The following is a 22,580-nucleotide window of genomic DNA, read 5'->3' as shown; positions in this document are numbered from 1 at the left end:
CCACACTGCAGCTCACAGCAACTCACTCACCACACTGCAGGTCACAGCAACTCACTCACCACACTGCAGGTCACAGCAACTCACTCACCACACTGCAGGTCACAACAACTCACCCACTCACCACACTGCAGGTTACAGCAACTCGCCCACTCACCACACTGCAGGTCACAGCAACTCACTGAACACACTGCAGGTCGCAATAATTCACCCACTCACCACACTGTAGGTCACAACAACTCAGCAACTCACCACACTGAAGATCACCTCATTTATCTAAATCTTCCCACACTGTTCCACTCTGACATGTTCTTCCATCATCGTCTCTTTCCCCAAGCGTTGTATAACATTGCTCAATTTCATAAACGTGTTAACACTTGTCCAGCAGAACGTTGATAGTGCTGTTTGTTGCTGACTGCTTGAATGTTGGTGCCTTTTAGCCTGTGCTCAACAACTGTTAAAATAAATATTTCCTAACGACGGCCCTACATACTGTAATAAGCCTACCCATAAACCCCCACTTGCTAGCCCCAACTGGTAACCGCTAATTCTAACCACATAGCCGCACCCGTTTAGCCCAGAGATTTGATAGCAGCAGGAAGGAATGTGCGCAGCATTCCCGCTGTGGCCTGAATGACACGACCTGCCAGCTAGGATGTGCCTGCAGGGCCCGTGGCAACGCGCAGGTCCCAACACACCCGGTCTGTGAGCTCTACCTGGTTCCCCCAGTCGTGCCTGCCACTCGGCGGCTCTCCTGGAATCGCGTGCCGTTAATCATTCGAAAGTAATTTTGCACACACATGAGATACTGAGGCATTGGTGCTCATCGCCAGTTGACAGTCGTGCAGAGCCGGCAGTGGATTTCCGCATTGCTATGACAGGGGCGAGACTATCTATAGGACTTGCCCACAAAGCGTGCCTATTTTCGTGACCCTGTAGGGATGATGGGCTGAGTCAACCCCCAAACCAGGATTTGAACTCACAACCTGGTGGGTCAGTAACTCCACCACTGGGCCAACAGGTCGGATTATAGTACAACTTGCCCACAATCTGTTTGCGTGTTTAATTCCAAGCAAAGAGCTGTGTTGAGTTGTAGAGGCTCTTGTTGTTGCCACTTTGGTTTTACATATTTCATAAAGATAATTAGTAACAATGTTAACACTTAGGGGACACATTTATCACTGTAATTTCATGATGCTGCAATAATATATGTTTAAAGTAGGAATGAGGGAAATCCATCTAAGCCAAGTCGAATTCAGCTTCCGTTCAGTTTCCAAATTCGATATTGAATCTGACCCAAGTATAAAGCACCAAAAGAAAACAAGTGTGTCGTCCTTTATCTATGTGCTAAGAATACCGCCCTAGAATTGGCTCAAAGGTAGTGTTCCATGTATGTTCACGGATAGCAATGTAACCCAGGATGCTGAAATCCTAATGTTGCATGAACCACTCTCACACCAGGGTAACTTTTTATCGCTCGCACCGTAGAAACAATTTTTAACTCAATTTATAATCTATCCACTGCTGGAAAAAGACCTCCCTAAGCTGTCTAAATCAAAGTATCTAGACAACCCCTTTGAGCAGCTGCACACGAGCTGATCTTATCGCTCCTTCATGGCGTCTCCCCCCCCCCCTTTAGCTGCTACTATCCTGGCCAAGGCCACTGAATTTTCATAACATTCAATGTGGCTCATCTGATTTGCATATACAGCAGAATGCTAATTATTTTGCAGTGATAAGGGGACACCATGGCATGGATCCCATAATCTGTGGCACACTGTGTTTAGAGTATTCGGCTGCTATACATTTCCACATGATAAGCTACTTAGTTGAGCTATCATTTGTGGCCCGGGCGCTTCTGAAAAATAACTATAGAGCTCAGTGGGCCTTACCTGGTAAAATTAAAATAGTACAGCAGACTCTTGATTAACCGCGCTACTGGTGGGTCGGTCCGAGACATGTCGTTTCGTTTCCCCAATGTAACTGCTGCTGCAGATACAGCTTAGTTTGTAGATGCCGGGATATTGCATGTCAGGAATCTTGTCCTTCACAGATGGGATCAGATCACAAATTTTACGTACTTATGTTTTATGTTTTCTCTTGTCAGTGTCCGTTGTTTGCGATCCAAGAGAAACTCGGCAGAGTTGCTTTTGATATTTAAGTGCAGTTTTCCGAAAGCACTGCAACCTGCTCTCCACCTGGGGTGAATTCCCGAGTCCTCTCTTCGCACAGGGTTTTGATCCACAGCCCATATATATCCCATAGGGATGACACAATTTGGCCCAGCGGTGCTGCCACGTGGCACCCACGTGTGCGCCGCTCCGCCAGCAGGTACACGCCCGTGCAAAACGTGGCCTCTGATTTAGTGTACAGATGCAGAGGTCGGCAAAAGCCGAATCTGAATTTAAATCTGGATGCCAATTCATCACATTCCTCGCTTAAAATGTGGTTTATCGTCACGTTCCGACAGTCGATATATAGCCACACCTATACTAAAGCGTAATGTAAACCCACAAACCTGACACTTTTCTTGAATGTTCCCTCTCTTCCTCTATATATAGTGCCAAAGTACTGTTGAGGTTTCTGCTGTTAATATATTGCTTAGTTTGCCCATTGTAGTACACTGATGAGGTACAAAAAAATCTAAGGGCATAAGTGCTGTCTCAAGTCTCATTAGTATCTGTTTAACCAGAATTTGTAAAAAGTTTTTTTTACACTGTCTTGACCCAAATATTTCAGCAATGCCTGCATGAAGATCTCACTCAAGGCATCCAGCCCAAAATCTGAGGGCATTCTTTGTTCTTTAAAAGCAATCCTTGATTCACAGACACAATATAAGAGTGTGGACAGAGTGGTCAACCAAACCGAGTGCTTACGTGACAGATTACACGTGCACTCACATATGGAAACAAAAAAAGTTGGCCTAATGAGATGAAGCACGCCAGGCTTCTTCCCCCCCCCCCCCCCCAGGTCGTGGCATGCATTACCGTTAACGTAGATGCGGTCAGGGTGGCCCACACGAATGGCCGCACGGTTTTGAGTTCCTGACACGGCAACGGCCTCCGTGACGGAGGCTGCGGAGTAAAGAGCTTCACGGAGCTCGTTTTTACCAGGGGCTTAAACGGCACAACGCGCGGCCGACTTACGATGGAGCGTGCACAGCTCACCGGCCCTGGCCACGTGGCTCGTATGTGTGTCCAGTAGTGTATGTTGAACTTCTTGTTGCGCCAAACGTAGCCGACCCCGCTAATCGGATAGTGATAGAACACAAGCGCTCGTCAGGCACAAACCTGCTGAGCGCTCTAAGATCGGATGAGATCGGGTGCTTTCCGTGTGATTTGATCTTTGGCATAAGTCGTTAAAAACAAAGATGGTGCCAAAAGGGGCAGCCCTGCATTTGCTTGCTCGTGCTAGTGCTTGTGGAAGACTTCACTAGAGGTAGCCCAAATAAGTTATTGGTTAGTTTAACACGTAGGCTGTCACGACCAATATCATCCATATATAAATGTGTCGTTAAAACCCGCCACAACACCTGACAGCCAACTAGTAAGGGTTGTCACGTAAACAGGACATGTCAATTCGTCACTAGTTCAGCACACCGGTGTGTTGGAGAGCCAAGCCACAACAAGTACAACAAGTACATGTACTGAGATTGTAAATGTTGTGGCTTGGCTCACCAACACACCGGTGTGCTGTACTAGTGACGAATCGACATGTTCTGTTTACGTGACAACCCTTACTAGCTGGCTGTGTCGGGTGGTAGCGGGTTTTAACAACACATTTATATATTTATGCCATCTCACCCAAAAAAACCTTCTATTATGGAAGTTATTGGTTTATTCCAGAGGTTGGCAAACCACAGCTCCAGAACTGCAATACATCTCTTTAAGGACTATATTTATTAAGGACCACCCTCTCGTATTCGCATTACATTGCGGCTCTTGAAATAGTTTTTTTTACGGAATAAAAAAAATGTCCCTTCTTGTTATTTTGTTTGCTGACCGCCGGTCGATTCCATGCTGACCAGACGTGTTGGAAGAGGTGGTGGCAGTACCCACACTTTACCCCACCACATGCCACCTGCCAATCAGCTAATTGTGGTGTACCCATTTATACTGCTGGTGGACATAGCATCTGGCAATTATTGTTTCATATATTTAAATGATTATTTATAAAAACAAGATGAGAACAAATTTAAAGTAGCACAATTGGTTTTTAAAACTGTCAATGGACCTCATTGATTTTTCCTTTGCTTGTGTTTTTTTTCCCACCAGATAATCTCGTGGTTGTAACTGTGGCCACAAAAGCTACTGATGGATTTAACAGATTTATGCTAAATGCAAACTACTTCAACTACACCGTCAAGGTATGCGTGTCGCTTGCTCTGACGAGAGCGCACTAGGTAATTTTGTAAAAAAGCAAGGAAAATATTTTGCGTGATGGGTGATGCGAGGAAGTATGAGCCTTCCCAACTGGTCCAGACATTAGTTTTTTTTGCGTTTATCAGTAACCGAATGAAAAAAAAGAGAAAATATCCGGTGACCGGTCTGTCCCGCGTAAAGCAATGTCTAGAATAACAAACAACGCTGAGAAACTTAAGGGAGCTGCCGTGGGGTAACGATTAGTAAAATGGGCTTGCAACCCAGCAAACAAGAACTGAGTTAAAGGGAGACAGAGAAAACACGAGCGAAAGACCTACACGGAGCCACACGCAGCTACAGAATACGTGTCCACCCGCTGTGCATACATGCACTGAAAGCCACGTGCTGGAGGTTGTACATTCTTGACAAAGTTTCGAACGTTGAGTACAATCCGGATCATTTTGGACTTTGTGTGGTGACGCATGTATATATATATGCGGCGCGGTTAGCGCGCTACACTAGAAACCCGGCAACCTGAGTTCGATTCCCGCGCATGGACAACACCAGTGACGATTATTTGAACCAGTCCTGGGTCTCCCGTAGGTCAACTCCACCTCAAATTAGTATCTGGTGCGGTGTGTAAGCATCGCTACTGGGGAGACAAAGGCGGTCGGACGTGGTGTTGGCCACCCATCCCCTCATGTGCTGTGCCAGCCTTCATAGGTGCTTGCTAACAGCACTTGCCCCAACAGTCTGTTAAGACTATCCGGGGGATCTTTGTCTTTATTTTTTGACACATATATACATATACATACAAACGTCGTCACTCAGTCCAAAATCATCCGGATTTTACTCGACGTCAAAAAACGCTTAATGGACGGGCTTAAACATTTTAAAGTTCAAACACTTAAACTCAAAACGATCAATGCCAAGAACAGGGCGGTGGGGGGGCGATCCTCCTTGGACGCGAACGGAAGCCTCGGTTGCGGAGAACGTTCCGTTCCGTTTCCCCAACGGACGCCTCTGGAGTGCGAGCTTGGGCTTGGCTTGGCTGTGTGCGTGGGGGGAGGGCAGGTGCTGGGGCTGGGCGAGGATTGGACCGGTGGGGACGTGGCGCGCTCCGTGGGGGGCGGGCAGAAGGTGCGGCTGCTGCGTCGCTACATGGAGAGCCTGGAAGAGCGGCTCGACTCGCTGCTGCTTATGTTCGTGGACAGGTAACGGGTTTTGTAGCGCTTGGCATCACTGGCCACAGCAGCCACCATCAACATCATTGCGTCGCTGGTGGTTTCTCGCCATCACCTACTTTGCGATGCTTACGCCAGATGCAATTTGGATAAAAAAAATGTGTGCCTGAGCTCGCTCGCGTTTTATCGCGGCATGTGTGTATGCGCCCAGGTATTCTTGTATGCGTTTTTTTACAGGCAACAAAATAGATAAGCAGACAAGACACCTCCTCATTAAAATTCCTTTACGTAAAAAATGAAAATATATTTAGTTTACACGGCCCATCAGTCACACGGCGAGTGAAGTTTATCAGCAGGATTAGTTTCATGCAAACAAATCTCTCGACCAATTTTTACATTCACTGTCTCGGCAACATAATCCAGATAGCCGAAAAGTAAATTTCACGATCACGGATGCGTGCAGGGTTTCTGATGTGTCGGCTGTCATGATATCCAAGTGCCGTGATGATGCACCGTCCTGTCGGACTACAAAGCGTTGTGGGAGGGTTGTTGCCGGTTTTCATTGAGAGTCAGGGCGACTGAGCCCAAAGCTCCCTGAGCCCTTCATCTGAGCAGAGCTGAAGGCATCTTCTCATCCCAAACTTTCACCAAATGTTTTAATGCAGACTGGGAGGAATCAAAGCGATGAGTTATAAAGAGGTGGACGACAGCAATGGTGCAGGTGCTTTTCATACCTGGGGAGTAAACAATCGGAAGCAATGCAGTCTACCTATATGCCTGAAGAAAAATGGCTTGAGACTATAAATAAAAAATAAAAATGTAATTGGTATTGGCCAAACATCCCAATGAAGAAAAATTACCTGCATATTATTTATTTGAGATCGCACACAAAGAAAAAGACCCCCGTATAGTCTTAACAGATTGTTGGGGCAAGTGCTGTTAGCGAATATCTATGAAGACCGGAACGGTACATGAGGGGGTTGAAGGCTAACACCACGCCCGACCGCCTTTGTCTCCCCAGTAGCGATGCTTACACACTGCACCAGGTGCTTATTTGAGGCTGAGTCGACCTAGGGGAAGCCCAGGACCGATGTAAATATTTGTCACCGGTGTTGGCCGTGCTTGGGAATCGGACTCGGGTCACCGGGGTTCGTAGTGCAGTGCGCTAACCGCTACGCCACTGCTCACCCATGTAGCAGCAGCAGCATCCACCCCTACTGCGAACACTTGGTTAGACCTTCCTGAAAACGAATCTTGACACTCAGTGAGGGTTTTTCGGTAAGGTGAGAGACTCGGCGAGCCTTTCTGTTGTAAACAAGTGTAATTTAATCATGAATAAAAAAATAAACATTACTCTATGAGGTAGGGTCAGGAATTAGAACTTTAACAATAAAAATAGAACCAATTTGAAATAAATAGAAATGTGGTTGAGGGTTGCCACTGCATTCCAGTATCTCGTGTGTACGCAGATTGCTGCATCCTACAGTCGTGTTGGCTCCCAGGAGATGCGTGTCATGCACCTTGTGTGTTACTGCCTTGCCCCCAGCTACGACGTCATTTTTGCAAGTGGGCCAGAGGAGCTACTCAGGAAGTTCTATCTGTCGGGGAGCCGCGTGGTGTTCGGGGCCGAGGCCTTCCTGTGGCCCGATGAGACCCTTGCTTCGGCCTACCCGGCAGTGAGGGACGGCAAGCCCTACCTCAACTCCGGAGGTATCCGAGCCAGCCGCATCACTATCACTCACCCAAAAAACACACCATCTTACCTTCACACACCATACATACACAATCTCACCATTATTCACCATCACTCACCATCTCATCACCCTACATACACAATCTCACTATTATTCACCCACGTGCACCATCACTCGCCCTCAAACACCACCAATCAAGCTCACACACTAAATTCTTATTAGCCTTTATGTCTGAAAGTGTTCTATGGATTGAATGCGAGCGATGACAGTGTCTGGTTATACTCATACATTTAATAATAATAAAAATTAAGTTTATAGTCCTATAGGAAGAGTGGCACCACAGTGATTCGAATGCCTTGCCAACACTTTGGATATCAAGCTCCGTGCTCTGTATATTCAGATCAGTGGTGCTGCTCACCGCAGATTCTCTTCTGACCTGGCTGGGGTCACTCAGTGTCTCTAGACGTCTTGATGATGGCACAGTTCACAGACAGCAGCTGACAGCAGATGTTTTCCCCCGTCTCGCCCACGAAGGGTTTATTGGCTTTGCTAAGGAGATCCACACGATGGTTAACGAGTGGAAAGGAGGTGACGACGAGGACGACCAGCTCTTCTATACCAATTTATTCCTCAAAAAAAGGGTAAGCTTCACACCTTCCTAATGCCAACATTGTATGATGAATGTTAGAAATACATGCTATGAAGATGCGGGTGCTTACATGGGCCGGGTTTGTCTGCAGCAAATAGTTGAATAAAGTTGCGTGCTGCCCTGGTCTAGTTTCTGAAAAGTGTGGCTGAGCGACGCATGTCATCTAGTCATCGTAATCGAGCGATTAGATAGTGCGCAGATGTCCCGAGTACGCTCATGTCGCCAGTGGACCCCAGTGAACTACTGTCTGGGGGAAACGCATTCAGTCACGCACGGCTGCTTCGGTCTGTTCTGATAATGTGTTGACTGTTGCATCTCGTCTCCAAAAATATTTCAGCTTTGAGCGTCAGGTGTGGTGCAGCGATAACACTTGTACCCTCAGCAATGAGGGCCTGCGTGTTGATTCCCGACTGGGACCCTTTTCTGCATGGGGTTTGTGTGTTCTCCCTGCTGTTCTGCATGGGGTTTTTTTGTCTGGGTTCTCCGGGTTTCATCCCACAACTTCAAATGCATACGGTAGTCTCTTGGTTTATGATGTCATCGACTGAGGATATTTAAATTAACGATCTGCCTCCCATAGGGTCCCATTGTTTCTATTAACGCTACATTTTCAACTAACGATATGTTTACAATATCACGCGGCCACCAATTTCGGCCGATCGGAGTGCTCCTAAATGGACTCGGCAAACCTCAACCAATCAGTGATGCCCTTCTATGAGCGTTTTGAGAGCAACTGGCTGCTAGCTGTTCAATGTTTGATGTTAGTTGCTTTTGGAATCAGTTCTCTGTTTCCAGTGTTTTATTTTAAGTTAAATAAGATCAATAACAGTGGCCCCCAAAATAAATGTGAAGAAAGACAAGAAAGTGAGGAAAACAATTATTGTGCAAATTAAGCAGAAAATGAAGGAAAGGTTTATTTATTTATTTTATGCACCTTTTTAGTCCAAATGTTTTCATTATTTATCCATGTTTCTATTAATATTAATGCTTTAATATGTTCTTATAACGTTTATTTATTAAAATTGCCTGTTTAAATATGAGAAACTATGTTTTATGGTGAAAATGGTCAACTTCCGTCATCTTGGAACAAATTAAGCCTTTAATGCATATTTCCTATATTCGATTAACGAGCATTACAATCAACGATGGTTTTTGTTCATCCAATTAATATTGTTAACTGAGGGACCACCATACAGTGTAACTCTTATTGGCCACACATCTCAACACTGAAAAGTTCAATGCAAAATAACTCAATTGGGATCACGCAGCAGCTAGAACAAACTTCCCCCTCCACATTAAGCGGTCACCTTCGCTCACTAGTTTCCACTCCTCACTCAAAACTCACTTATTGTTCCTGAGCTCACGCCACGACGACCCCTTAATCTCCCCCTCATAACCACCACCACGGTTACTGTTCCCTCTTCATATTCTCATTATATGGCTATCACTCATTCCCCATTCACTCATTCCATTCATTCATAATTTACGGTCATCAATTTCACTGACTTCACGCGTCAAATATTTGCCCCATTGCATTCTCTCATCTATTTCATTCACCTCATTTCCACCATTACCTTCATAGGTTGCACCGTTATTATTTCTTCGTAAAGTGCCTTGCTTAAGGTGCTATATACATTCCTTTAAGATAAGATAATAACATCGCTGCCCAACTGCAAACACTTTGCAGGACCCTCCGGAAAATAAGGTCTTGACATAGTGCAACAATAATAATAAACACCTATTATTTTTCATACTTTGATACTGGCAAAAAAAGGGTATGCCATGATATAGCTGCTCACTCCAAGCTAGAAATGCTCTTAAGTGCATTGTCTTTTTACTGTTCGCCTTTTGGTCTGACACTGGTGAGACTAGGCCATATAGATTGCTGCCTCTGGTGTAGGCCAATCAGTTTCAAAGACAATGCATATATTATCAGAGCATGTTTGTTTGCATGTTCCCCACAAGTATTATGTAGGGAACATTCAAACAAACATGACTCTCACCGATCTTATATTAATATACAAATTTTTACCTGGCAGCCCTTTAATGGGTGGAAACCCACCGCCATTGCGGTCGCTGCCCATCACTTACATTAACAGCTGCCCCACGCATGCTGCTGACATTAGGCTATGCCCATTTTTAAACCTTTATAAACAGTTTGCCTTTAGAAGCTAACCCCCTTTTCCTGATGACGAACGCTTGTGTTGCGATCGAAACGTCGTAGTCTTTGAACCTATCTATGTGACTTTACCGAAAGACGCAAATAATATTTTGTGTGGTTAATGTAGTACTTGAGTCCTTGCAAAAAAATCTATTTGGTGTTTGAACATCTTAACATGATCTTATTGCCAGAAAGGGTGAAAATCCTGTTCTTATTTTTCAACAAAGTGGAAGTGTTTTTTTTCTATATTCAAGTGGCACCCACACGAGCAGCGGGAGCCCCAGGTAATTTCTTGCTTTACAGAAAGCAGACAAGCCTCGGCATACTGTTCTGGTGAATGTGTCGTCTTAAGCAAGGGTAATTTTACCATACTCATGTGTATGTTTTTTTTCTTCTGATTTTTCAGGGCCAGATCAACATCACGCTTGACCATCGGTGTCGGATTTTCCAAAATTTGAATGGCGCCCTCGGTAAGGGATGGTAATAGCAGTGGCCGGATTGTTAAACAGTGCTTGAAATATAAAATGTGTGAACACCGTTTCACACATTTGCTTGATGATCACCGATTTACTGCTTTAAACCCCAGTCCAGGGGGGGTTAACTGTTCTCGAACGGACAACTCGCCAATAACCTGGCTCATTGTGGAGGTCAGAAAATGTGTGCTTGCTTGCCTGAGACTGTTTGACGCTGCTGTTAAAGCAACAAAGAGCCCTTTGAATACCAGTGCTTCGCGAGGAACAGCTGTGCCTGTTATTCCAGAGACTGGTAAAGGCATGCCCATAGTTGAGTAGCATTCATGGGTGCTGCGTGTTGACATGGCATGTGTCGTATACACTGTTGGCCTGTGCGCCAGCAGTAGAGTTGCTGTTTTATACGCGTACTTGCGAGTTATCACATTCCCGTGTCCATTCCGTTCGCACATGGCTTTGTGGATAACACATCGCTCTCATTATATTGACTCCGTTGCCCTACTTTGCTTTTACGTTATTCCTTTTGTAATTTTGGTGAACAAGGTCACTCTTGCACACTAGTCTCATTGCGGTCTCTTGAGTTCGCATCTCGTTACACAAAATCGAATTGAAACCGTAACTCCCTGTACAGACAACAACAACAACGTCAATTTATATGGTAGTAACCAAATGTCTCGAAGCGCCGTAAGTCGGCTACGTACGTTGCCTTGCATTCCACAGCAGCGACAGCGTTCTTAATTAGTTTAGGGTTGCGCTCAGAGGCTGTTTCACTGATCACCGTGTAACAACAAAGTTTCAGAATTGTTGATTGGACAGGAAGTAATTTTATGAATGGCTTATAAAAAGGTGATATTGAATATTTGCCCTGCTGGGAAAGGGTTTTAATTTATAATTTTATGAATTACAATTGGGAACAACTAATTTAATGTGCTTATTAGTAATGTTTTAACGTTTTAATTTATATACAAAGGCAGCAGCATAATACACGCAAATTCCTTCTCAAAACTCCGTAGAATTTGTAACGGGCCAATTTTCGCACGGAGGCGTGGGAAACCACACGCAAGCGGGGGAAGCCAGCCAGAACAGGCACCAGCCACCCAACTATTGCCCAAGCTCTGTGGTCGTATACTGGGCGGTTTTTGTACAACTCCGTGAATGCAAAATCTCACGGTTTGTAATTTATGCGTTAATTTAATTTCATAATTCCACTTTCCTTTACGACAATCTCCAGGCAGTGTTGCAGCGACCGCGGGGTAGTCCCCCTAAACGTACCATGACGCTCCGCTGGGGCTCCGCTTGGGCCGCCAGGTTTGCGCCAGGCGCCGCGAGATCACCACCAGGGAGCCGTTAGGGCACCACTAGGCTACCGCCAGGGCTTCGCCAGGGCTCGGGCAGGGCTCCCCTAGGGCGCCACAGCCGTGCTTGCACAGGGCCTCACCCTCCCCCCCCCCCCCATGCGCCTTCTTCTGCCAGACGTGGCCTCCGCTTGGGGTACTCGGTGATTGCTCTCGTCCTGTTCAGCCCAGGTCATCACATATGTCGGCAAAGATGATGCAGTTGTAGAATGCAACACAGAGCAATCGGGGTGATTGATGCTGCCGTGCTCACTGACTCACTGCTGTCACTCGCTCACCGGTGGTCAGTCGCCTCCTTATAACTCTTCTGTTGCAACTACCATGGCTACTGTTCCCATGAACTTCACTCGCTGAATCCTTTCACCCATGTTGAGGACTCGGCCTACCAGGCACTGACATCCATCTCATCTAAAACTGCGTTCAGCCCACACACTGCAGGGCACAACGCCCCATTCACCTACTCAACTAATCGCTCACTTAACCACTCACCAACTCAATCAACCGATCACTCACCCACTCGCATATTCATATACTCTCCACACCGCAGATCATAATACTTCTTTCTGCTCTTCCCTCACCTTGATCCACAGTGGAATTCCATCTTATCTATTTTCTCAAGTTCTTAAACTAATAACCTTGCTCATTGCCATAAACGGGTTACATTCTTACCTATTGCAACTAAGACACTGCTTGACCTTTTGAGCCTTTGGGCCTCTGCTCAGCAACCACCATGACCATCACTGCCACCACCTCCGCCACCACCACCGGTGCTGCCACCACCATCTGTGAAAAAGAGCCTTATAGCTCATCGGATTCCTTCAGAAAAATAAATATTCGGATTCTTCTGAACTATGTAAACGCACGGGGCGAGGGCGGAATGGCGTGGTTCCTGAGTGTATGTTCTCGCGTGTGCGCACCGATAGACGAGGTGGTGATCAAGTTCGAGAAGGAGCGGGTGCGCGTACGCAACACTGCCTACGACACCCTCCCCGTGGTGCTGCACGGCAACGGCCCCACCAAGGTGACCCACCCCCCCGCAAACCTGGAACCCCCCCCCCGCTGCCTCCCCCCCAGTGCCCCCACCCCCGACCACCTACCTCACCCCCAACGCTCTGCAGTGCTGCATCCGAACAGAGCTATGAGCGCTGCCTCAGCATTCGTGGTAGTGGTGGGTCACAGGCACTTTGGGTAGAGGGTCTAAAGGAGAGAGGCCTAATGGGGAGGGGCTTAAAGAGGAGGGGCTGGGGCCGAAAGAGGGGAGGGTGGAACCTAAAGAGAAGGGGTGGTGCCTAAATATAAGGGGGTGGGGTCTAAAGAGAAGAGGGTGGAGCCTAAGGAGAAGTGGCATGGTCTATATTGAAGGGGGTGGGGCCTACATGGAAGGGGATGGAGCCTATAGAGAAGGGGGTGGGGTGTAAATGGGACAGAGAAGTGCTTCAACCATGATCTTCCCTTTTGATTTCAGGAAATGAAAGCATAGACAAGTAAGTGCAGTAGGCAGCAAAAATGTAATCCACAGATGCGGCCATAGGCCAACGAGTTATTAATAGTCACATTCCTACAGCAAGAGTTTGTGTTTCGGAAATTATGTTGAAATGTAGCAGTCTTATGATGGTGTACATTTATTGTTTGGTTATACGAAGGCCTCCCCACTCCGTTGGTCACGGGGGATGTTTGACCGCACTTCACCACGATCATCATTGCGGGTTGGTAAAACTATATATTAAACATTTTTTTTTACCAGGTAGGGCCCCCTGAGCTATACAGCTCTTTTTCAAAAGCGACCTGCCTATCACAAATGATAGTTCAACGAAGTGGCTTATCACGTGGAAAATTATATCAGCCAAATACTCAACACATATTGAATGTGGAAGGAAAAACCGGAGGACCCGAAGAAAAATTCACATGACCACGGGGAGAGATACAAACTCCAAATATACAGGTGTCAAGGTCGGGATCGAACCCACGACCTGCATACTTGGCGAGGTAGTTAACATCTCGCCACCAAGACCGGTTCAGTCAATACTGAAATTCGCGGCTGTTATCTTTTGGAATTGAACTTTGGTCGCCGGGTTCATAGCACAGTGCGTGATCCACTGCCTATGCGACTCGTTAAGCAATCTGCTTGAGCCTTGGACATTAACGGTCAAAGCTGAAGATCATTGAGGTGCTCACAACTTTGGCACAAGTTGTTGCACCGTTCTCGTTGGGCTCCAGTTTCATCACTGGTGGTGGATGTTATGAAGCAGTCATTCCCCTATAATTGGTGATGTGGTTCATCACAAGTGAACGGATGTTATTTATATCAGCGCTTGGTTTCCTACTAGTTTGTCAGCATCTGAGTAATTTTTTCAATTATAATTTTGAATTTATAATCTAAACATTTTTCATTTGTCCCCTTCGAGAGAGAATAAGCCAAAGCTGCTGGGAACCAAAGACAAAGTGGGAAGGCAGCCAGAACTCTCGCCAACAATTGCCCAAGCTCTGTGGTTCTTTATAGGAAATATTTGTCAACTTAAATGACGATGGTGATGGCAGTGGTGGTCGAGGTGAATTTGGTGGTGATGGTTATGATGGCAATGATCGTGGTGGGGGTGATGGTGGTTGTGGTGATGTCGGTGATGATTATGGTGATGGTGGTTACAGCGGTGGTCGTCGTGGCAGTGATCGTCATGGTGGCGGTGGTGGGGGTGGTGGTGGCAGTAATGGTCGTGCGCCTGTAGTGGGTGCCGGTGGTGGTGGTGGTTAGTGCCATGTGGGTGTTTATTCAATACCACTATGCATGTGTCTGTGCGCACACATGTCTTGGGAGTGTGTGTGGGCGAGTGCTCTGTGTTCAGCACTTGCCCCAACAGTCTGTTCAGGCTATACGGGGGATCTCTTTGTCTTTGTGCTCTGGTCAGACTCTTGTGCAAGTGTAACTGAATCTGGTCAATGCTCATGTTCTGTGCAGCTGCAGCTGAACTACCTGGGTAACTACATCCCCAACAGCTGGACGTACGAGCTGGGGTGTGGAGTGTGCCACCTCAACACCATCGACCTTTCTGCTCGATCAGTATGTCCACCCCACAGATGTATACCGTGCGGCGATTGGTAATAACAAGTTTGCTACAGATTTGACCGTGGACTCCAGTGTTAAGAGTGGAACATTCGCATGAATCTCACGCAAAGTGAGCAGATGAGCCAAGGTTACTTTTTATAGGATTTCGCAGCCATATTTATGAATTGTAAACAAATTGTATTTCCACTTGTAGAAGTGTTTATCGCGAATTACTATTGTTTGAGACCTGAAGAAAATTCCTCGCAACCAAATTGAGAAATTATGACCCGGCGATGCATTGAGTACCAATTTTATGGGCAGTAAACTGATTTTCTATTTTGAGATGCTCGGTGCCCGCAAGAGAGAGCTCAGCATTGCTCAGTTTATCATTGGTTCAGGCCTCCTGCTGGCGCCTCTGAGACCACGGAGCGACGAACTTCATTGGGTTGGCTTGTGGCATTTCCTCCTAGGAGTCAGACTACCCCATGGTGATGATCGGGGCCTTCATCCATCAGCCCACTCCCTTCCTCCCAGAATTCCTTGGTCGAATTGCGAAGCTGGACTACCCAAAGGACAAAGTGTCCCTCTTCATCCACAACAAGGTGTGAGCTGGTTTGTAACCGAGTGCCTACAAGTTGCACCCATTGAGGTGTTAACAGCTTCTTGTTTGCTTGTGTTTAAATGCAATGTGCTTATGCATAACAAATTGCCATTTTTTCAACAAGTAACAGCACACCACACAACAAATGAATAACACTAAGCAGACACTTAAGTGAAGCATTGTTAGGATTAAATATTTTTACTTGACACATATCTGAGCCTAAATTTTGATTTAAAGCTTTCGTGACTGCAGGGATTCATATTCTTGGTTCTTTCGGTAAAGTCACGTAGAGGGGAAACAATAAAATAATAAAAATATAAAACAATAAAATCATCACGACGTTTCGACTGCAACACAAGCAATCATCATCAGGTGTGAAAACCACAGCAAGAAAATTTGAAAAAAGTGGTGTTTTTTTTAACGTTAGCACCACGGAGAGCGATTTGGCAGTTTGTTCAGATGGACGAATCCATCTATGTTTGGAAAAGAGGAGGGGGGAGGCGAAAAATAATGGATGCGGTCTGAAAGCCACCGTAAGCGTGAACAATCAATTAAGACCCGAAATGGTTTATCAAATCCTTCCGATGATTGCTAAGCCAGAATCCATCTTTGCGGTTGAAATTGTCTCTGTGTTTGTATATGTGAATAGCCTCATGAACGAATCTCTCATGGTAGCCAGATGGCTTGCAAAGAACCTCTGTCGTGGAGAAGTCAATGTCATGTGAGCCTACTGAATTATAACAGTGATCTGCCACGGCCGAGGTGTTGGTCCTACCGTGTTTTAGGTCTGCTTTGTGTTCACGAATGCGGTCCGAGACATGTCGTTTGGTTTATCCAATGTAACTACTACCACAGAGGAAACTTAGCTTGTAGACGCCAGGGTACTCTATGTCCAGAATCACATATTTTACAGACGGAACCAGATCACGGATTTTATGTAATGTGTTGAATTGGACCTGGATCTTGTGTTTATTCAAGATTTTGGAGATCTTTTTTGTGATCCCTGCAATGTAGGGTAAAGTGATGGTTTTGAAAGGCTCCTCAAGAGGGTCCTTCTTCATGGTTGGAGTGATAGCTTCGTGGATTGTGTAGTCGGAGTAACCATTAGCCTTAAGAGCTTGGTGTACGTGCTTGAGTTCACTGGCTATGTGTTCCTGGTCGGATATGCTTACCAAAAATACATAAAGTAGATACACCCCTTCGTCCTATCGTCTCTACTATCAACTCCCCCACCTACAAATTGGCTCATTTTGTGTTTGAAATCCTGCGGCCTTTCACTGGAAAAACCACCTCTGCGGTACACAATTCTACTCACCTGGTATCGACAATCACGGGTATTGCCCTGTCCCCAGACGACCTGCTTTTCAGTTTTGATCTAGTTTCCTTATTCACCAAAGTTCCTGTACCTGACACCATCGCAATCATTGAAGACTTGGTTCATCAAGGACTAAACACTGAGGTACCCCCCCCCTGGTGAGACACTGCTTAACCAATACATACTTAACTTGGAATGGAACTTTCTACAAACAAACTGAGGGCACCCCAATGGGCTCCCCCTATCTCCGGTTGTAGCCAACATTTTCATGGAGAAATTTGAGACTGACGCCATCCAGACTGCCACTCTGCGCCCAACATTATGGAAGAGGTACGTGGATGACACTTTTGTCATCTGGCCACATGGCCGTCCTGCTCTAGACCAATTCCTCGACCACATCAATTCCATACACCCAGCCATCAGATTTACCATGTCGAAAAAGATGGCAAGCTACCTTTTTTGGATGTCCTAATAAAAAAGAGACCTGATGGTTCAATGAGCCACTCTGTCTACAGGAAAGCTACCCATACGGCTGCTTACCTGAAACCGGATTCCCACCACCATCCATCCCAGAAGAATTCCCTCATCAAGACTCTGCACCATAGAGCCCAATGCATATCCGACCAGGAACACATAGCCAGTGAACTAAAGCACATACACCAAGCTCTTAAGGCTAATGGTTTCTCCGACTACACAATCCGCAAAGCTATCACTCCAACCATGAAGAAGGACCCTCTTGAGGAGCCTTTCAAAACCATCACTTTACCCTACATTGCGGGGATCACAAGATCCAGGTCCGATTCAACACATTACATAAAATCCGTGATCTGGTTCCATCTGTAAAAGATGTGATTCCGCACATACAGTACCCTGGCGTCTACAAACTAAGTTGCCTCTGTGGTAGTAGTTACATTGGAGAAACCAATCGACATGCCTCGGACCGCATTCGTGATCACAAAGCAGACCTAAAACACGGTAAGACCAACACCTCGACCATGGCACATCACTGTTATAATTCAGTAGGCTCACATGACGTTGACTTCTCCAAGACAGAGGTTCTTTGCAAGCCATCTGGCTACCATGAGAGATTCGTTCATGAGGCTATCCACATATACAAACACAGAGACAATTTCAACCGAGAAGATGGATTCTGGCCTAGCACTCATTGGAAGGATTTGATAAACAATTTCGGGTCTTAATTGATTGTTCACGCTTACGGTGGCTTTCAGACCGCATCCATTATTTTCGTCTCCCCCCTCTTTTCCGAACATAGATGGACTCGTCCATCTGAATAACTGCCAAATCGCTCTCCGTGGTGCTAACGTTAAAAAAACGGCCACTTTTTTCAAATTTTCTTGCTGTGGTTTTCACACCTGATGATGATTGCTTGTGTTGCAGTCGAAACGTCGTGATAATTTTATTGTTTTATATTTTTATTATTTTATTGTTTCCCTTCTACGTGACTTTACCGAAAGAACCAAGAATATATCTGAGCCTGTTTACATACGAGTGAAATAATCACCATGAGTCCATTTTGATGATTCCATAACTTAACTTTGCGGTGAACGGTTTGTAAAAGTATTATTTTTCGGAGCCAACTTTTTGCTACGGGGCATGTATTCTATTTCACGTTGGCTTTTGAGTGCGCACTGTGTCTGGGTCTATAACGGGGTAGATTTTTTTTACCTCTCTGAGGCCAATTGTCTGCTGATCTATTTTGTTATTTACAGTGAGGGATAAAAGTATTTGATCCCCTGCTGATTTTGTACGTTTGCCCACTGACAAAGAAATGATCAGTCTATTATTTTAATGGTAGATTTATTTGAACAGTGAGAGATAGAATAACAACAACAAAATCCAGAAAACGCATGTCAAAAATGTTATAAATTGATTTGCATTTTAATGAGGGAAATAAGTATTTGACCCCTCTGCAAAACATGACTTAGTACTTGGTGGCAAAACCCTTGTTGGCAATCACAGAGGTCAGACGTTTCTTGTAGTTGGCCGCCAGGTTTGCACACATCTCAGGAGGGATTTTGTCCCACTCCTCTTTGCAGATCTTCTCCAAGTCATGAAGGTTTCGAGGCTGATGTTTGGCAACTCAAACCTTCAGCTCCCTCCACAGATTTTCTATGGGATTAAGGTCTGGAGACTGGCTAGGCCACTCCAGGACCTTAATGTGCTTCTTCTTGAGCCACTCCTTTGTTGTCTTGGCCATGTGTTTTGGGTAATTGTCATGCTGGAATACCCATCCACGACCCATTTTCAATGCCCTGGCTGAGGGAAGGAGGTTCTCACCTAAGATTTGACGGTACATGGCCCCGTCCATCGTCCCTTTGATGCGGTGAAGTTGTCCTGTCCCCTTAACAGAAAAACACCCCCAAAGCATAATGTTTCCACCTCCATGTTTGACGGTGGGGATGGTGTTCTTGGGGTCATAGGCAGCATTCCTCCTTCTCCAAACAAGGCGAGTTGAGTTAATGCCAAAGAGCTCCATTTTTTTCTCATCTGACCACAACACTTTCACCCAGTTGTCCTCTGAATCATTCAGATGTTCATTGGCAAACTTCAGACGGGGATATATATATGTGCTTTCTTGAGCAGGGGGACCTTGCAGGCGCTGCAGGATTTCAGTCCTTCACGGCGTAGTATGTTACCAATTGTTTTCTTGGTGACTATGGTCCCAGCTGCCTTGAGATCATTGACAAGATCCTCCCGTGTAGTTCTGGGCTGATTCCTCACCGTTCTCATGATCATTGCAACTCCACGAGGTGAAATCTTTCATGGAACCCCAAGCGAGGGAGATTGACAGTTCTTTTGTGTTTCTTCCATTTGCGAATAATCGCACCAACTGTTGTCACCTTCTCATCAAGCTGCTTGGCAATGGTCTTGTAGCCCATTCCAGCCTTGTGTAGGTCTACAATCTTGTCCCTGACATCCTTGGAGAGCTCTTTGGTCTTGGCCATGGTGGATTGTTTGGAATATGATTGATTGATTGCTTCTGTGGACAGGTGTCTTTTATACAGGTAACAAGCTGAGATTAGGAGCACTCCCTTTAAGATTGTGCTCCTAATCTCAGCTCGTTACCTGTATAAAAGACACCTGGGAGCCAGAAATCTTTCTGATTAAGAGGGGGTTAAATACTTATTTCCCTCATTAAAATGCAAATCAACTTATAACATTTTTGACATGCGTTCTTCTGGATTTTTGTTGTTGTTATTATGTCTCTCACTGTTCAAATAAACCTACCATTAAAATTATAGACTGATCATTTCTTTGTCAGTGGGCAAACGTACAAAATCAGCAGGGGATCAAATACTTTTTGCACTCACTGTATATTCTCCACAACGATGCTGGTGATTATTTTGTACTTGCATACAACTTAACTTTATAGTGAATAGTTTTTAAAGTAAATTATATCCAAGCCAATTTTTTTCCAGGATTTTGCTCTGATTTCTACATGATGGTTTTTGCTCTGATTCGTTTTTTATCTTGCAAATGAGTCTCATCCTGGTATCTTGAGTTCTCATCACATGAACTTGAAAGTTTACAACAGGGTCGTGTTGAATAGCTGTGACATGATGTGCGATGCGTTGCGATCCTTTGACATGTGGTGCAATGCTGTGCAATACTGTGACATGCTGTGACATGCTCTGGAATGCTGTGACATGCTGTGACATGCTGTGCGATACTGTGACATGCTATGCGATACTGTGACATGTTGCAACATGCTCTGAGATGTTCTGAGAAGCTGTGCGATGCTGTGACATGCTGTAACATGCTCTGAGAAGCTGTGACATGCTGTGCGATACTGTGACATGCTGTGACATGTTCTGAGATGCTGTGACATGCTGTGCACTACTGTGACATGTTGTGACATGTTCTGAGATGCTGTGACATTCTGTGCGATACTGTGACATGCTGTGCAATACTGTGACATGCTCTGCGATATTGTGACATGCTGTGACATGTTCTGAGATGCTGTGACATACTCTGAGATACCCAGCGCACTGCTTTCCATGACGCTGGCCTGCCTTGCAGGAGGTGCTGCACGAGCGCCAGATTGAGAAGTTCTTCCGGACAAATGGAGCTGTGTTTGCAAAGCTGCAAGTCGTGGGACCTGAGGAGAACCTGAGCCCCGGGGAGGCTCGCAACATGGCCATGTAAGCAAGACCGCGTGTCGGTCATTTACCACCACAGCGAGCGGATACTCCTGTCAGCCACTCGGAATAAAAATAGTTATAATGATTTTATTAATAATGATGATTATTTTATTATTTTTCTATCTACGTGACTTTACCGAAAGACCCAAAGAGTGTGATAATGATGCAATTTGTCACGCAGACAATGATTCACATACTCTTGAGGCACTGAGCCAAGCTCAGTACTGACAGCCAGATAGAAGAGGTGAGGCCTCTAATTGACTCTTAAAAGTCGGTGTTGAGTGAATACTGCTGCTGCTGATCCTACAAATGTGCAGCAGTGGGACGATGATGATGGCCATGTTCCAGACGGCAGGGGCTGCCACGGAGAAATATCACCTGGCAGTGAAAAGTTCTTCTCCTTGGTGTAGAGAGGAGCAGGAGGAGGTTGTGAGTCGAGTTGTCACTGCTGCTGCGGAGAGTTATACTGTGAGCTGTTGTGCAGGATTACAGGAGCGTCAAAAGTATGTTTGGCCTCTTGCAAATTGTATAAAATAACCAAAGCATATTTCATTATTCAGGTAATGATAATTTAAATCCCGTTTTCAATCCCCATTAGCTGCCGATTGTTCAAGATGCGTTGCCCAAGAACATAAGCGACATAGCGAGATGCTTCTATTTTCCTGTTCAAATTCTACATTGTCACGGTTGGGGTGAGCCTATCCATTCCACAACCACTGTTCAGAATCATAATATTTATTTATACTGGAGGAATCTGATGAGCTATAAATCTATTTTTAACAGATGTGCAGTAGGGTGGGGTAAGAACGCTACAGCAACAAACATTACTAAAGCACGACAGTAGTGCAGAGTACAAGAAAGGAAAACAAATCTCCCAAACACTTCGAAATGAAACTAAACCATCCTCATTCTACCAACCAAAGCCCACTGATGTATTCACTTCTTTTTCAGACCTAGCCACAAACAGTGTCTCAACAAAGGCTTATCATGTGGACATTTATAGCACCAAAATAATCTAAATGATCAAAATGCATTGTTTATAAATGTGGAGGGAAAAACCAGAGGACCAGGAGAAAAAATCCACGCGACCACGAGGAGAACATGCAAACTCCAAATATACAGGCGTCAGGGTCTGGATTGAACCCCCAACCTCCTGTTGACTCTTGCACAGTGGTCTTAATTGTACCAACCCAGGGGGATGATGGGCCGAGTCAATCCCCAATCAGGATTTTAATTCGCAATCTTTGCGATTGCGAGCCACTCGCTGTTCCGCTAAGTCACCTTTGCCGGTCGTTTTCCGCTGGCCAAAAGTTACTGACACATGGTGAGTAAAGCAGGAGCCCGTGGCTGCGTTGAGTGGGGACTTGGTGACCACTCTGTTCTGCTGCTGGCGCTACCCCCTAGCTGCTGCTGCATGAAGCCCCCGTCCCACATGTTCTCTAACTGAGAGCCATCGAGCCAGAGCAACGAAGCCCAACGAGCTCCACTCAGGTGGAGCGCTGCCTGTGGGTGCCGCAGCCCGCCAGAAGCGTCGACCTCCGACGCCCGTCACGCGTTGTGACTGAAAGACTCGCAGTTGTCTTATCTCAT

General features: G+C 45.7%; 1 protein-coding gene across 1 annotated transcript in view; it reads left to right on the top strand.

Moving 5' to 3' along the window:
• LOC116939825 (procollagen-lysine,2-oxoglutarate 5-dioxygenase 1-like) overlaps positions 1–22,580 on the top strand; it is a 47,020-nt gene that overhangs the window by 3,536 nt on the left and 20,904 nt on the right. Inside the window, exons 2-10 of the mRNA XM_032948677.2 lie at positions 4,272–4,363; positions 5,433–5,572; positions 7,089–7,252; positions 7,771–7,877; positions 10,453–10,516; positions 12,795–12,892; positions 14,825–14,926; positions 15,382–15,513; positions 20,869–20,990. Coding sequence (XP_032804568.1) covers positions 4,272–4,363; positions 5,433–5,572; positions 7,089–7,252; positions 7,771–7,877; positions 10,453–10,516; positions 12,795–12,892; positions 14,825–14,926; positions 15,382–15,513; positions 20,869–20,990 — 1,021 coding nt within the window. The remainder of the gene's footprint in view (positions 1–4,271; positions 4,364–5,432; positions 5,573–7,088; positions 7,253–7,770; positions 7,878–10,452; positions 10,517–12,794; positions 12,893–14,824; positions 14,927–15,381; positions 15,514–20,868; positions 20,991–22,580) is intronic.

The sequence above is a fragment of the Petromyzon marinus genome, chromosome 7, assembly GCF_048934315.1.
Source record: "Petromyzon marinus isolate PM22_M1 ecotype Great Lakes invasive population chromosome 7, UKy_Petmar_22M1.pri1.0, whole genome shotgun sequence".
Taxonomy (NCBI): Eukaryota; Metazoa; Chordata; class Hyperoartia; order Petromyzontiformes; family Petromyzontidae; genus Petromyzon; species Petromyzon marinus.
The sequence above is the reverse complement of the archived record's forward strand: the minus strand, read 5'-3'. Positions and strand labels throughout refer to the sequence as shown.